The following is a 17,108-nucleotide window of genomic DNA, read 5'->3' as shown; positions in this document are numbered from 1 at the left end:
AGCAACTGGGGGGGAAAGGCTTAAAAAGAGCATAAAGCCTACTCCAGTAACTAACTGGTTAGGAAGCCAGCACACATCATTTTCTCTCTTGGGAATCCATTTCCTCAGGAGTAAAAATGAATTATGCTCCTTCACTCATGGAAATAATAAGAATCAAATAAAACAGCATACAAAGGCAAGGAAGGCACTGGTGATTCCATGAAGACTGGAATCCAGGATTGGGCTTCTAAACTCCAACTGGGTGATACAGAGACCGGATACAGTGATGTGCAGAAGATGTCTAGAATACAACATGGGCAATGCTTTTACAGGCAGGAAGAGAATCTTAACAGAGTACAGTTCTGTTAAATAAGGCGCTGCTAGCTAGGATCATAAAACATGAGCCAAAAATAAGATCACAAATGTTCCAGTTCTCATGGAGACTATTCTTAGAAATGAAAAGCTAAACATAAAAAAGTACAAGTTTTCAAATCTATTCAATTATTTAGTGTTTTCTCAGAGGCAGGATGATACAGAGGAGTATACTGGGCTAATAATCAGTCAGCCTGAATTTTATTTCCAGCTCTGCCAAAAGCTATGTGAACTCAGGCAGTGCAATCTAACATCAACGTGGGGGAGGGGACTGCATTAATAATCTTTCTGGTACCTCTAAGCTTTAAAATTCTATGACTCATCAATAATTTAGTCATTTGGTTTGTTTTTCCACTGCTGTTTATCTGTTTTTTAAAGAACAACAAACCATCTCCCTGTTCCACAATACACATTTTACAACAGCAGCCCCATTATCTAGACATCTCAGCAACCTGGACACATGCTAAGGAAGCAATGGGGACTTCTGATGCAGCATTAGTATGCATTATAAACCTGTGCACTCGACCTCTAAGAGGAACTTGCACACCAGCACTCTAATTCAATTTTCTAAGCTTGTTAGAGTTGTGGTTTGTTAAAAATCTGCTTTCTTAGCTTACAGAGGAAACAAGTCATATTTGGGGAATGATGTATCTAGAGACACATAGAATTGCGGCAAGAAGGAACAAGATATTGAAATATGGTTTTTGCAGAACAAAAAAAAAGTGAACTTAAATAAGCAGACAATGGTGCTGAGCTTATAAAAATGGGTCACTGAAAACAGAAGAAAATAGCCCCATGTATCTGAATGGTGTTGTAGGCATTAAATGCCATAAAACATTAAAATAATTTGAGTCATGGTGAAGCATAATTTAATCTCTTCTTAATGATCCAGGGTCATACTGTAGACTAAGAAGCCTGATAAATATTTTAGAAAAATTTTCATTAACACAACAAAATTTTTGGCACTTAAAAGGGCAGATTAGGCTAGGGTTGTGGCTCAGCGATAGAGCGCTTGCCTAGCACATGTGAGGCACTGGGTTCCATCTTCAGCACCACATAAAAATAAATAAATAAAATGAAGGTATTGTGTCTGTCTACAACACTAAAAATATTTTTAAAGGTGGGAGCAGGCTTAATTTTTGAAAAATTCACTTCCACAGAACAACTCATTCTAATTATGCCCAGTAAATGAGTGACATTCCCAAAGCTTCAACATTTTTTACACATTGGTCCCATTCAAAGAAAAGAAAGTGAAGAAGAGAGATGTTCCAATTGTCAGCTGACTGAGTTGCCAGAAACAAAAAGCTTGCTGCTCACCCACTGGGACTGGGGACTTGCTTCGTCAGTTCCTCCGCTACAACCACATTGGCCTTCTTCCAAATCTTTGAGTACACCAAGCTCTTTCTAGTCCTGGGACTTGTGAGCATGCTGTTCTCTCTGCCTGGTATACCCCCTCCTGGCAAAATTCTATTCATCTTTAAACATCAATTTAACAAGTCCTTCCTAATGCCCCAGATAAAAAGACCTCTGTCAATCATTCTTCTGTGGTTATTTCTTTTCTTCTTGTGCTTATCATATTTATAATTATATTTTATTTGTTGTTCATGTTCTCTATTGTTCCAAAAAGCTCCATAAAGGCAGAGATGGTATCTGGTGTGTTCTACACCAGCTCGCAGGACCCAGGACTCAGTACTGTGCCTAACACATGCAGGTACTCAATAAACCATGGTTCAATTAAAGAATAACAATAGCAGTATTTAACCTTTATTGAACACTTATTAAATTAGTATTGTATATATTATTACAAGGCATTACTGCTACTTTGTAAATGAAGAAGGCAGCCCAAAGAAGTTATTTGCCCAAAGTTACACAGCTGGTAAGTGGCAGAGCAAAGCTGCAAATTCATGTCTGTCTGACTCCAGACAATTTAAATACTACTCTTTCTCTAGCACTGTGTGAGGCAAAAGCAATAAAGGCCTCCTGATACAAGTTGGGCCCTACTTTTAAAGAATTTATAATCCAGGGAATAAAACTTTTATAAATGAAACTGAACACAAGACAGAATACTATAGTGTTACACTACATGGCACAGTTAAATGTTAAAAGAAAGAATAGGAAAAAGCAACCAGGGGAGGGGATGGGGATAGGGGGCTGCCAACCATGGGGCAACTGGCCTTACTGTTGCTCGTGATATGTGCTGCCACTGCCCAGGGGCTCTATTTCCACCTCTGTGAGATGGAGAAGCGTTATTTCATTAAGGGAATCCTGGACCAGACCACAATCATCGGCAACTATCGAACCCAGATATGGGAGAAGCAAAAGGTGGACTTCCTTCCCTCGACCCCTGGCCTGGGCATGCATGTGGAGGTGAAGGACCCCGACAGCAAGGTGGTACTGTCCCAACAGTATGGTGCTGAGGGCTGTTTCACGTTCACCTTCACCCTGGAGAACATATTTGTCTACACTCCACTCCACCAGAATGGCCCTCTTCTCTGGTGGCAAACTGCATGTGCACCTGAATGTCCAGGCTGGGGAGCATGCCAACAACTACCCTAAGATTTCCCCAACCAATCCCTTAACCACTTGGATTTTGAGGGGGAAAAATGAAAAAGAGTATGACACGTTGGTACTATGGCAACAAACCAATCAGATCAGTAACCTGTTCAACCTTGATTCTCATGGACACAGGACATTGGTCCGAGACTTCAAATTCTATTTTAAGGTTTATAAGGAGTTGGAACTAATCCAAGAGTGTCTTGTCTCTTTTGCCTTTAGTGAGTCCCGGGCCCTCTCACAAAATCAGCAAATGACCTGGTTTTTCTTCATCTGATTACAGAGTAGGTGACTGGCACACCCCACAAAGGAGGCCTTGCCTCACTGTTCCCTAGCCAGTTTTGGGTTCACTCAATGGCTTTGCGAATCTAAAAAGTGGTGAGTCTTGGCCCCAGAGGATTAAGATGTTTTTCTATATATTAGAACTATATTTTGATAAATTATATATTTTCCGTCCTAGTTCAAGTGTTATTGCCTGTAATTAGCTGAAAAGGACTAGACACCAACCTAGTCCTTGTGCATTCTGTTTATTCACACATTTTTAATAACTGCCATGGCAGCTCGCAGGATTTGGGCAGTCTGTGGGCCAGAAAGCAGATGTTAACAGCTGCTCTCAAGGCCATTTAGAAGGCCTAGCAGAATTCTCTTGGGCACTCGGGACTCCCATCTAATAGGGCCTCCGAGTCAGGTAAGATAGTGGCAGAACCAGTATGAGCACTCTTACCCTCCCCCTTCCCCCCAATTTATTTAAGCTGTGGTAATGTTTTCTTCAAGGGAACAAAATTTGACGCTTTATTCAGATTTTTCCCAATGAAATAAAATGTATTACAGTTAAAAAAAAGGAAAAGAAAACAGGGGTAGAAGTGTATTCAGACAGGAGAAATGCCATGAGAATAAAGACAGAGCAACACATCTTAACAGACCTGTGAGAAAGGTCACTTTAACTGGAACTGAGGGTTAACATAGGCCCAGAAGTGGTGAAATGATAGGTTAAAGAAATATGCATATTATTAAAATTAATTCCTTCAACATTCTGGTCAGCTATCCTTCCAAGCTAAGTTCCTGAGAAGTACTTATCACATTTTGTTAATATTTCATAAGCCTTCATCAGTGTCAAGAGAGGGCAAGCTATTAGCAGCTGCTCAGTTAATGAAGGGGTGAAATATACAAGATGCTATTTCAGAGCTCTCAACTTAAGACCAGTCACTAGCTCTAATAAACTAAAAACTGAAGAAAAAAAGTAGTCTATGAAATTTTGAGTAGTCTTTTTTTATAATTGTAAGTTATTTAAAACTAACTATATATACTTGAAACTTTTATAACTAGATTACCAGGTATATGATAATGATTTTCTGACTGTTAATGTGATGATTATTTTTTCCTCCATCTCCTATAGCTTCAAGAAAGATATTTCAGATAGATGAATTTATCTCTCCCTTACTCTACCCCCACTTTTCTTTACTCTGAGTCCAAGGACATAAGTAAGATAGTTGTCCATCAGTATTCCAGGGCATTGGTCCCAGGATTCCCCCATCCTCTGGAGATACTAAAATCCATAGATATTCAAGTCCCTCATATAAAATGCTATGGTAGGGCTGGGGATGTGGCTCAAGTGGTAGCGCGCTCGCCTGGCATGCGTGCAGCCCAGGTTCGATCCTCAGCACCACATACCAACAAAGATGTTGTGTCCGCCGAGAACTAAAAAATAAATATTAAAAATTCTCTCTCTCTCTCTCTCTCTCTCTCTCTCTCTCCCCTCTCTCACTCTAAAAAAAAATAAAAAATAAAAAAAATAAAATGCTATGGTATTTGCACAAAACCTACACAATCCTTCCATTTACTTTAAATTATCTCTAGATTACTTGTAATAACTACTATAATGTAAATATTCCATAAGTCACTGTTATACTATGTTGTACATGTTTGGTACAGATGCAATTTTTTAATAGTTTCAACCTATGTTTGGTTGAATCCAAGGATGTGGAGCCTGCAGATATGAAAGGCCAAGTGTACACGTCTTAATTCAGATTTGGTTCCTGTGAGTACTCATAACAATTTTCTATGACTGTTACAACTATTAATAATTTTTAAGCATATAAACAAATATTTAAGTACCTAACTAGCAACATTTAAGAAACTTTGTAATAATTATAAGAAAGCTTCAATAAATGACGAATACATACAAAAGCCCACAGACTCAGTCTTCCCAATGTCCCTCAGAGGTATGTAGGTATTAATCTTCCATTTTAATCAGTAAAAAAAACCTAAGGTTCAGAGAGATTAATGTGTCTGTGGTCACCACCAAAGTTTGAATCCAGGTCTGATACCTGAGATAACTATCTCCTCGCCTCCAAACCACTTCCTCAAAGAACCAGCAATCATATTAGCAAGTTAAAACTTCGATGTAAAGACAAAGTTTAAGAAAAGAACACCACCATATATGCTTCTTACATTTCTGTCAGTCTTGACTCACTCTCATTCTTGCCACCCCCGCCCAAGCCTGTCATCCAGCCCTGCCAAGTGATAAAACCAAACACATTTATGCCTCATCTGTCTCCTTTTATGCACATGTTCCTTGGGAGTTGGCTCAAGGGCTGTATTTAACAGGATCATTTGGCTGACAATTGGGCCATGTGGAGGCTGTGACAAATCAACAGACTTATTAAGAAATTACACAAGTCATACTCACACGGTACTTCAAGGTTTTCAAAACATCTTCATGTATATTTTTCCTTTCAAACCCTCAAGATGATACTACATTTTATTTAATGAAGGAATGAGGGCTTAGGAAGGCTAACGGAGCTCTGTGAAGGAGTAGAGTAGAATTCATAGCTATATGACATAACTGGGGTCTACAATCTTGCCTTACCCCTAAAGAAAGTGCATTGACTTAAAACATCTCTATGAAATATTTCCACGTGTAGCACTGTGTTGGGATACCAGGGTTCCACTCTCAGCTCATAAGCAAGTTATCCAGCCTTCCATGAAAGCAAGGGAAGTGACCCGCTAAAGAGCCTAACAATCATGACCAAGCTATTGATCATAGTACCAGCCAGTGTTCAGCCTTATCCTGGTTCACTAATGTTCAGGAAAAGAGAACTCTGTCACAGATACCTAGATTTGCACGCCTTAGTTCACATTCTCTTTCTTTCTTTCTTTTTTTTTTTTAAAGAGAGGGAGAGAGAATTTTCTTTAATTTTTTTTTTTCAGTTTTCGGTGGACACAACATTTTACTTTTATGTGGTGCTGAGGATCGAACCCAGCACCCCACACATGCCAGGCAAGCACGTTACCGCTTGAGCCACATCCCCAGCCCTCACACTCCCTTTTCAATAATGTCCAGCAGCCTGGGAGTGTTCCTCAGAACCTCTAGCATTTCAAGTCTGTCCTGCCCTCTATTCTGCTCTCCTGATGTGCATATGCTTCCAAGCCCACAGTGATGACCAGCCTGTGAAAGGGCAACCATTCTTGGCTCCCCGTTGTCACCTCTGGCGCCATGTCTCGCTCTGTTGAAACACTTTTGCTTGTTAAGTCCTAGTCCCAAACTACCCACCCATACTGTCCCCTCTCTTTCTACCCCCTTAAAGAGCTATCTTCACTTCCCTAGGTGTCTTTACTTCCCTAGGTGTCTTCGTGGAAATCTCAGTCATGTTCCTCACCAACTACCTTTCCCTAAAATAGTGTCCACTGGCCATCCCCTCAGCATGTCTCAGATTTTCCTAACTCAATGCCTTTACAGATCTCCCTAAGAATCACCTCACACCTAGACTGTCTCTTTATCCAGGCCTTCCCAGACCACTGCACTGTAATGCTCCTGTCATCTTTCAAACTCCCAGCAAGTTGCCTCTGAACACCTAAATCCTTACAATGGCACCAGTGCCTAGCTTTCTTTACGCACAGGCATGAACTCCACTCAGTACATGCCAGGAAGTGTTGAAGTGAATGACATCTACCTAATACTTTATATTTAACAAGACATTTGGATGACACTTCTCATATGACCCTCTGAGCAACCCTAAGAGCCTGCTTCCCTAGTTTAAAAACAACTATAAAATTCAGGGAAGTTAAGTGATTATCCATGATCAGCTATGAAGCGGCAGAGCCCAGACTCAAATTTGGATATTAAGCTCTTTTGAATTTTGTAAAAAACAAAGCTATGCTTTGAATCCCTTATGACAAATAGCAAGTATCAGATAAACATTTGCTCCAAACTACTCTGAAGTAAATTAAAACTTTCATTCTTAGTTCAATCTTTGTTGGTTCTTCAGGATGATCTTACAGTTAAATGAGATTTGCAAATGCACAAATGCAATGCTAAAACTTCACTTTTTTTCCCCAGAACATACAGAAGAAAAAATCTTAACAAAAGAAAATGTAAGCGGGATAGTATTATGTAAGAGGAATAGTATTCATAAGCCCTAGAAGGAACAAATGTACATTTTTTTCCTGATGAAAATAAATTAAGCACCAGCCTCAGCAAAAGAGAGGCACTAAGCAACTCAGTGAGATCCTGTCTCTAAATTAAATACAAAATAGGGCTGGAGATGTGGCTCAGTGGTCAAGTGCCCCTGAGTTCAATCCCCAGTACCCCCAAAATAAAAATAAAAATTAAGCCAACTAATCACATCTAAGTATCTATGTGTAAGTATACTTAAAGTAAGCTTACTATTTTCAAACATACAGGCAGTGAGAATAAAAAAAAAAAAGCTCCAGTATTTTGCAAAATACTTTAGAGGAAAACCACTCACATTTACTGCTACATGTCTATTGGATTTGCTTTTAGACTATCCAAGCTAGTAGCTTTTATTAGCATTAGATTATTCAGCCAAGAAGGAACGATTAACTATTACCCCCAAAATGAGAGACAAATGTCTTTCATAGTTGTATGAAAAAATATCCCTGCTATCTTTTAAGAATACTCATGTTTCACTGCAACAAATCCTGGAGGTGGTAACAAATCACCCCCAGATGTGAAATCCATGCTATATTCAAGTTTGACTAGGAAGCTGAACAGCCACAATTTGCTTCTAAATTTGGAATCAACCAATAAACACTGTGATCACAACCTCTGGCCTCCTCTTCTTCCATATGAATCACAGAAAAATTTTTTGGCCATTTAAAAGCTAGTCCAAAACTTCTCATGTTGTAGATGAGGATTGAGGGCCAGAGACTAAAACACAAAACAGAAAATAAATGACACCCACAGAGGACTTTCTCAGCAGAATACCACAGGTTCTACATGGAAAGATTTTGTTTTTACTGTGGTTTCCCGAGCCTTGGTTGGGGGTAGAAAAGGAAAAATAGCCTCAATCCTTAAATAAACCCACATGTCCAGCATTCACCTAACAATTTTTATAGATAAGAAGGGTCTGTCATGACCATATTCAACCCAGCAGACTCAAAGCCACTGACTAAGCCAACTTTGACAACAGTCACCATTAAACAACAAAAAAGCTGCCTACAGCCGACTGAAATCGATCAGCTTGTTCCTCAAGCACCATTACTCCCAAGCCCTGCCAACCTACAGGCCACAGAGTGGGAGGAACAAGTTGTCCCAAGTTTCTTTAAAAAGAGTAGTAGAAGATGCCACGGGAACATGACTTACAAAGGCAGAGAAGGGGAACTGAAAACTTAACAGGAATTTACAAATGCAATACCTATTTCATAATACTTTTGGAACCATTACCATATATTGCTTTCTAAAGCTAATTACATGTCAAATGTGATGGTTTCATCTGCCTTAAACATTAGCTCCTAATCATATAAAACATCTGAGCCTCATTTCTCTAGCCTCAAAATGCAGTTAATTTTCTGTAAAGATAGAAATTGAGGGGGAGTGAGAGTAGGAAGGAAGGCAAAAGAGGGAATGTTCTTTCTGGCTGACCACTACATCTGGGGGCTGTGCACCGCGTGGCATGAGATCTCCCACAAGCCGAACAGGCTAACTAGGGAGCAGAGGTTCTGCAGTCACCCACCGGGAGTCTGATGCCTGTTAAGAAGAGCTGATTGAAAGCAGGTAGAGTGCAAGAAGAAACTGTTAACAGCTCTGTGAACCTGACATGAAAGAGCAGATCACAACAGCAGGGCGGAGAGCCTATTATTATCATTATTACAGAAAGAAAACAGCCATTAGAAACTAACCAGAACATAAGCCTTCTTTCAATTAATTTTCATAAGCAGAGATAAAACTTGAATTTCTAATTAAAAATCGATGTACACAAAGCCAAATATTGGAGCCAGCAGAGAACTTACCTAATTGTTACACTGTGTTCCCCTTGAGCCATTTGACATACCTGGCTAGCATTCTATTTTCACCTCAACCAAACCTTAGATGAAGACTAATCTTTCCCCAGAGAAACTAGATGTCAAATCTGCTGATGGCTCATAATGGCATCCCCTGATGCACACATCATTTGAACATCCTTTTGGGGTTAAAGGTCTGACTAGTACACTGAATGGGAGAGGATTTTCAACTCAAACAGGACCAAGAAGGAGACCCTCCAGAATTCCTAGGCCTTGATCCAAACATGAACGGAAGAAACAGGCCTCGAGAGGTGATTAAGTAAACTAGAAGGTGGAAGCGGGGTGCTGGTGAAGGGAGCATGCAGATGGGCTAAGTTCTAGAATGAATGAGGCAGATAGGAAGTTCCGGGGCAGCTAAAGGCACTGACCTTCAGATTTCCAGGTGTTACAAAGGCCTGGTGATCCACAACAGGCTGAGAGCAGCAGCTCCCCGAAGCCGCCAACAGGCACATTCAGTTCGTCAGCCGGGACTCAGCCTGCCAGTGCCGCAAACAAACACATACATTCTTCCCTGAGCTGACGGCTCACACAACACAGCCTCTCCACAGGGCCTGTTTATTTAAGAAACCAGATGCTTTGATGTTGGGGTAGAAGTTGGGAAGTTATGTACAAAGAAGTAGTTAGTGACAGGAGCAGAGGGAGAAGAGAGCATGAGCAACAGTTCCTGGCTTTACTAATCGTAGGTTTAAAAAGTTTTCAGGAATTTGTCGAATGGCTGTACACAGGAATGAGAAGTAAGGAAATTATGTCAGCCACCATCCTGAAACTGTGGCCAAGGCATTTCAACTGTTTCTTTAAGACAAAGTTTCATGCCTACCCTCAAAGGGGTGTTTATAGGGAGAGTGTTTTGAAGCAACCCAACTTAGCAACTTACATTAATAAAATCTTTGAGGCCTGCTCAGTTTCTCTCATATACAAATGTTATACATGTTGTGAACACTCCAAGCACTGGAAGGAAAGATTCAGTTAAAAGTGTAGCCTGAGAACATTTTTGTGTTAAAGGCAAAAAGAAGACCACTGAACCTCAGAAAATAGCACTTATGAACAATCCCTGAAAATAACAGCTATTTAGTCAGTGCTAACTAGGTGTCCGACATTGTTTTAATGAGTTAATGTATTTTATACATACGTAAATTTATTTCTCACAACCAGCCTATGAATTAAGAACTCTTACAGATTAGGAACTAAGACACAGAGAAGGCTTAAGTCATTTACCCAAGTTAACACAGCTAATCGGGACAGCCAGGAATCAAATGCTGACAGGCTGGCCTCAAAGTCTGTCCCATGCTCTTCTGCTTTTCCATGGCATGTCACACCCTCAGATCAAAATTAGGAAGTCTGGTTTTGGATAAAGTAGAAGTAGTTGTCTTTTTTCTTTATTTTCTTGTCATTCCTTTTGTCTTCTGTTTTTAGTAATGGCCAGTATTTTTATTTCCACTTTCTTTCTTAAGAGTCTCTTATATAACACTATAGTTTGAAAAAGCCTTTCCCTCTCCTGCCTCAAATCCCAAAATAGAGTACTTAATCATTGACTTCTACATGAAAAATATATGCTGTGCAAGATAATCCCTAAATAGATTTGAAATAGACTTAAATTCAAGATTGAAAAGAAGGAATATGAAAGGAAACCTAGAGAGAAATAGGGAGGCTTGGGCAAAGAGAATAATCTGTTGCTTTCTTAAGAAAGCAAATAAATTAGTTAAAATAATGTATATGTTAAAATAGATTAGTCATATGCTAATACATTCTCATGAGCCATAGAAACTGGTCTAGGAAGCTTGCTAAAACCTTTGAGGCTTTAATTCTCCAGTCTGAATTATCTTTTCTTTGTAAATTGGTAATCCCACCCAACACCAGATCTGGGCCCTTGGAGGGCATTCACATACATGAATTATATAAATTAATGTGGCTTGAAAATAACAACATCAAGTTATAAGAAATGAGAACCAAGAACTTTTTATTTTTCTTGGGAATTGAATTCTGGAATATTATATAGGAAAAACTACTCTAAATGGCACTTATCTTTCCTAGCTATACAAAAGTATACCATGTGCTAAAAGTCATGATGATACTTTAATTTTGCACCATTTATAAAGGATCCCAGAATACTAGATCTCTACAATACTGTTCAGGATGATTTAATATGACTTCTAAAAATATAGAATTGAAAAGCAGAACAGACCATTACATAACAATTCTTGATCAAGGAAGTGGAATCATTTTTTTTCTTTTTGGTACTGAGGATTGAACCCAGGGGTGCTTTATCACTGTCCCCAGTCCTTTTGATTTTTTTTTTTTAAAGAGAGAGTGAGAGAGGAGAGAGAGAGAGAGAGAGAGAGAGAGAGAGAGAGAGAGAGAGAATTTTTTTAATATTTATTTTTTAGTTCTCGGCGGACACAACATCTTTGTTGGTATGTGGTGCTGAGGATCGAACCCGGGCCGCACGCATGCCAGGCGAGCGTGCTACCGCTAGAGCCACATCCCCAGCCCCGATTTTTTTTTTTTTTTTTTTTTTTTTGAGACAGGGTCTCTCAAAGTTGCTAGTTGCTGAGGCTGGCCTCAGACTTGTGATTCTCCTGCCACAGACTCCAGAGTTGGTGGAATTAAAGGTGTGTGTCATGGCACCCAGCCAAAGGCTCCCCTTTTTTAACCAGATACACAAATTACAAAAAGAATAAGATCTCTGAAGAAGAGCTGGATGAGTAACAACTGCAAAAATAGCTATTTTAAATAAGGTTGCTGAAAAAGACTGAAGGGGAAAAAAAGCCAAAAAAAAAAAATCAGAAACAGCAGCTAAATAAAATGTAAGAAATAGAGGGAAATTAAAGAAACTAAAGAACACATGGACTTCGAAGAACGAATGGTTTTAGCTCTCTCTGAGCCAGTTTCCACAACCTCTTGCTTTGGAATCAATATAAATGCTATAGCAATCTGAATTAATCAGAAACTGTTGACTAAAGGATAAATCCAGAAGTAGCAGCAGATCTAAAGATAGGTCAACCACAAAAGAAGAATCTGAAAAATGGTGTGAGAATGCTATGTCTGGCTGGCCCAAGGAAGATGTGGTCCTCAAATAAATTAAGCATAAGTCTTGTGAAGTCTTTCTCAACCCCCCCACCATGAAAAAGAAGTGTACATAATTAGTTTTTTTTCTCAAATAGGAAGGTTCCCCCAAATTCATTCCATCCTATCTGTATCCAACCAGCCCTATCCTTCAGCACTAGCTTCCCTACCTAAACACAGCTGCTGCTTGGACTGCTTTATAATGTACACATTTTCCTTAAATATTTGTGCCTTAACTTCAAGTGACTCATGCCCCCAGATCTGAGACCAAGAGTGGTCCAGAAAGATAGGCCAAGAAGATGCAGTGGCTCAGCTGATACTGAAACGGAATGCGGTAAAACAAGGAAAAGTGCAGACCCAGAACATCAGCCACCCATCTGTCTCCATGTGCAATTCTCTTGGAAAGAAGCAAGGATAAGGGAGAAAATATATTGAGTTTAAAATACATTTTGCAAATGTGGGTTGCAAGAATTGTTAATCTTAAAAAAAAAAAATGAGGAAAATGCCCAAATTGTACTTAGGCAAGAACCAAGTACAATTTTGGTACACAATTAATTGTACTTAACTTTCTCAATCAGTAGTGTGTCAAAGGTTGAGCTACTGGTCCCCACTTAAGCAAGAACCAAGTACAATTTGGTACAAAATTAATTGTACTTAATTTTCTCAATCAGTAGTGTGTCAAAGGTTGAACTACTGGTCCCCACAGACAGAAATGCCACAATTTTGAAAGTCTTTTTTGACCAGGAATTGGCTTAAAACAGAATATCTGTAATGTGTTTCTTAGCTATTGGAAATCTTGTGGCAACACAATACAGATATCCTTATCAGAGTTCAATACCAGAATGGACGGTCAATTTTGAAGAGAGACCACATAAATAATAGTGTGACTGAACTGGGCATGGTGGTGCATGCCTTTAAACCCAGCTACTTGGGAGGCTGAGGCAGGAGGATCATAAGTTCAGGCCAGTTTCAGCAACTTACTGAGACCTTGTCTCAAAATAAAATAGAAAGGGCTGGGAATGTAGCTCAGTGGTGGAGTATGGGTGGGCTCAACCCCATACTGCAAAATGATGATGATGATGAAGAAGAAGAATGTGACTTAGCAAGGGCTGGTGGCTGAATACACATAGAAGTCAATGCTATGGCACCTGTTTTTGCAAAGAGAAAAATGTTTACAGAAAAAGGAAACAGAAGGATTCTCAAATCTGTCTCCCTGATCCGCCTGTAGCAAGGAATTCAAGCAGCCCCGGGTTGTGGGGGGAAACAGAGACATGATTGGTTGTGACTCAGAATCTTGGTGGAACTGTTTGTACCCAGGAAGTCAATCCAGGTGGAACTTGTGGATAATTCTAGATTGTCTTGCAGCTGGTGAAGATGTCCCTCACTTCTAATATAGGTCTGAGAGACCCTATTCCTCAAGTTCTACTCATGGGACATTTGGTTCTGCCAGCCTCTCAAGGTCATTTTGGGTCAAGTTCTAGGGTTCTGCGCCTGCATCCTGAAAAACAACTTGAACAATTTTTAGGAGCAAGGAAGTTGTTTTATAGCTGTTTCAGTGTCATCTAATTTCCATGCTTGTTCCTTTAACTATTAAAATACATGCAGTGATCTAACAACTGCTTTGGGATTTCACCACTGCCTCGCCACCCTGAAAGTACTGATCCAGAGAGGACACACCTCTGCTTCTGCGCAGCCCAACTTCTGCAAGCACTTAAGAGGTAATTATTCCTCCAGCTTTCTGGTCGGTGTTACTGGATCTGATTATTTATACAGACAGGAAACAACGACGCTCAAGATATATTTTGACAACTTAAAAAAAAAAAAGAATGCCATGAAAGTCTAAGATTGTGACGAAACACAGCCCCGCGGGCCGCAGCCCAAGCCGACTCCGCCCGCCGCAGTTTCCGAGCCGCAGCTGGGGGTCCCCTGCTCCGCGGAGCCTTGCAGCGCGCTAGCAGGGAAGCCCGGCAGGAAGCGGGGCCGGCTACGCCAGCGGACGGGCAGCCGCGAGGGGCCAGGGGCGGCACCTCACAGTCCGGGCGGCGCCCGGGCCCGGCGCCCGCTCACCTGGTGCGTGTTGTTGGCTAGCTTCGCGACGAAGTCTGGGACCCGAACGCAGTCCTCGTCCTCGCCGGGCGCGCTGCGGCGCCAACGGCCGACGCGGGGGATCGGGCCCCCGGCCGCGGCCGCGCGCAGCCCCCAGCTCACTCCGATGGGGCCGGACCAGCGCAGCAGAGGCGCAGCCGGCGGCGGCGGTGCGTCCAGCCGGTCCTGGCCCAGGGTCGCCGGCGGCAGCAGCTGCAGGAAGAGGAGGAGGCCGAGGCCGTGGGGCCAGCGCGAGAGGCCGTCCGCAGCTCCCCGGGGCCGCTCCATCGCCGCCGAATGCCGACGCCGCTGACACCTGCCACCCGGCGCGCCCGCCCACCCCCGCCGGCGCTGCGCCACACCCCCGAGCCCGAGCCTGGCGCTCCTTGGATACGCGCAGCCGGGCCTCTCCGCCCGCATAGGCTGGCCGCCTGTCCTTCTTCCCTGGCCCACTCCTCATTGGCTCGCGTCGTCTCCGGCTTCGGGGGTCCTGGATTCGGATGCCAAGATGCGGGACTGATTGGCTGGAACGTGGCAGAGAAGGCTGAGGTCATTCCCCACCCTCGCACGGCGTCTCCGGCTCCGGCTTCCAGAGTTCGCGTAGGAGCTCTCCCCACCTTCCCGCAAAGCCCCCAGCTCCGCGGTGCTCTGACTCCTTGCTGCTCCTCTGACGCCCTCGAGTTGGGGCTGGGTAATTCCCCCCTTTCCCCCAGAAACACTCCTAAAATTCCCCTGGTTGAGGCAGCGCTGGGAAATCTCCTTAGGGAATCCCTCAACTCGCTCAGCTGGAAAAGGGGGCTTCGTCAGGAACTGGTGCTTCAGGTTTAACCCGGGCTCACTGCTGCGCCCATTGTCTGCTGAAGCTGCAGACTTGCTGACAAGGTGAACGGGAACTGATGTGGGCCAAATCCTACCGAGGCAGATAGAAGGACACCCGTGACTCACCCAAGCCTCAAGAAAAGTCTTTCCACCACATTTGGCCTCACTGGCCCCTCCTTTTCTGCAGGGAGGTAGGCCAAAGGCGGAATTATTTATTGGTTTTCCTGGACTTCGAACGTTGCTTAGGCATCAAGGGTAGATAAAAAGGGAAAAGAGAATTGCCCGAGGCCTACTTTATACATGATCATTTCATATATGCATATTTATTTACCAAAGTGCCTCAACCCTGCAATGAGTGTATTGAATAAGTTTGGTTCCAGAATAAGAGTCCTGTATAGCACCCCTCCTCCGATAAATAAAATCCCTACACTGTTCCCTTTACCACAGCTTTTTTTTTTTTTTAATTTTATTGTTGGTTGTTCAAAACATCACATTACCACAGCTTCTTTACCACAAAAACTTGCGCACACAACTTCTACAACATGCAACACAGGTAAAACCAGTTCTGAATCCTTAACCTTACCGACTCCATTCTTTCTAAATGTTAGAAGTTGTTCAGTAGAAAAGGTAACAAATAGATTCAAAATATGTAAAACGTTACACCCAAAGAAAGCCACCAAAAATTTCTTTAAGCTGGCAGTAAACCCAGATGAAACTATAGTCATTGGAGAGCAAAATGCTGCAGTGCACCCAACCCAAAATAAAAATCAAGATACTGGTCAAGTTAACTTGCAAACAAAACATCTTCCAATTTACATTCCCCCCCCACCCCCAAACAACCAGAGTGAGAAGTGAAAAGTTTTTGAATGTCATCAGGACAGGATGACAATCAGCAGAATGTCCTTCAAGTTCTTAGCTACTGGACTGACAAGATATAGCTGATGAAAACTTGTGAACAATTTGTACCTTTTCTATAACTATTATGTGTCAGATTATTTTTTTAAATAGATTAATTTTAATCTATGCCAACTATGGAATAGATCACAAGACAGTCAGTTCCAGTAGCATGTGATTAGTTGGAGGGAGAAGAGGGGCTATAAACGAATATTTCTTTGTTTGGGTGACAAAGATGAATGCTCTATTGTCTTACTGTCTGAAAAGAAGTAAACTCAACAGTGCCATCTCCTGGAGAAATTACCAAATATACTTTTAAACTATTAAATTTGTACTACCTGTGCTTTCTAATGTGCTGCTTTTACTTACATGGCTACAGTAGATATTTCCTCAAACTGCATCACTGCAGGTGGCATGGTAATTTGCATTTGCACTTTGGTAAATAAATATGCATCTATGAAATGATTATGTAAAAAGTAGGCCTCGGCAATTCTCTTTTCCCTTTTTATCTACCCTTGATGCCTAATATGCACTAAGAAAATGTTTTGAGTGAAAAAGTATTTTCCTATTTCACTTTTTATCTAATTACACTGCACAAAATACAAAATTGCATTGCTAGTTTCTTACATGAATGAATATACCTCACAAAAAAACACTGCCTTTCCTAGTAAGATCATTTCTCTGACACAAGAGGACTTGTTTTAATATTCTACAGAAAATCAGAGTTTTACCTCTTTGAAGAATGCATATAATAGAGTATGAAATTTACTCTTTTCTCAATTAATAGGCTAAGGCAGTTGAAAGGGAAAATCATTGCAAGTTGAAGCTGAGAGTTGGGCTAAGAGCTACTCCTTAATGTTTACTTTCTCTACACAGTGCACATGATTCAAAAACATAACTCACCTCTCCAAAGCTGCATGTGCTTTATACATTTCAGCATTAACCTACAGCATTACAAGGGAATATAATTTATTTCCTGGTTCTTCACACTAGAAGTAAATTTATATGAAGACCATAGATAGCACTTTCCCAGATCCCCA

The 17,108-nt window shown here is 41.4% G+C and overlaps 1 protein-coding gene across 2 annotated transcripts in view; it reads right to left on the bottom strand.

Moving 5' to 3' along the window:
* SORT1 (sortilin 1) overlaps nt 1-15,584 on the bottom strand; it is a 69,825-nt gene extending 54,241 nt beyond the window's left edge. The window contains exon 1 of one of the 2 annotated variants that reach the window (XM_081306135.1): nt 14,338-15,584. In XM_081306135.1, the coding sequence (XP_081162261.1) occupies nt 14,338-14,775 (438 nt within the window). In that variant the 5' untranslated portion in view covers nt 14,776-15,584. The remainder of the gene's footprint in view (nt 1-14,337) is intronic. The other variant, XM_081306134.1, reaches the window with a different exon arrangement.
* Between the last annotated feature and the right edge of the window lie 1,524 nt (nt 15,585-17,108).

Source organism: Spermophilus citellus (assembly GCF_964194105.1).
Source record: "Spermophilus citellus genome assembly, chromosome: 9".
In the NCBI taxonomy this organism is placed as follows: domain Eukaryota; kingdom Metazoa; phylum Chordata; class Mammalia; order Rodentia; family Sciuridae; genus Spermophilus; species Spermophilus citellus.
This window is presented reverse-complemented; position numbering and strand designations above follow the sequence as displayed.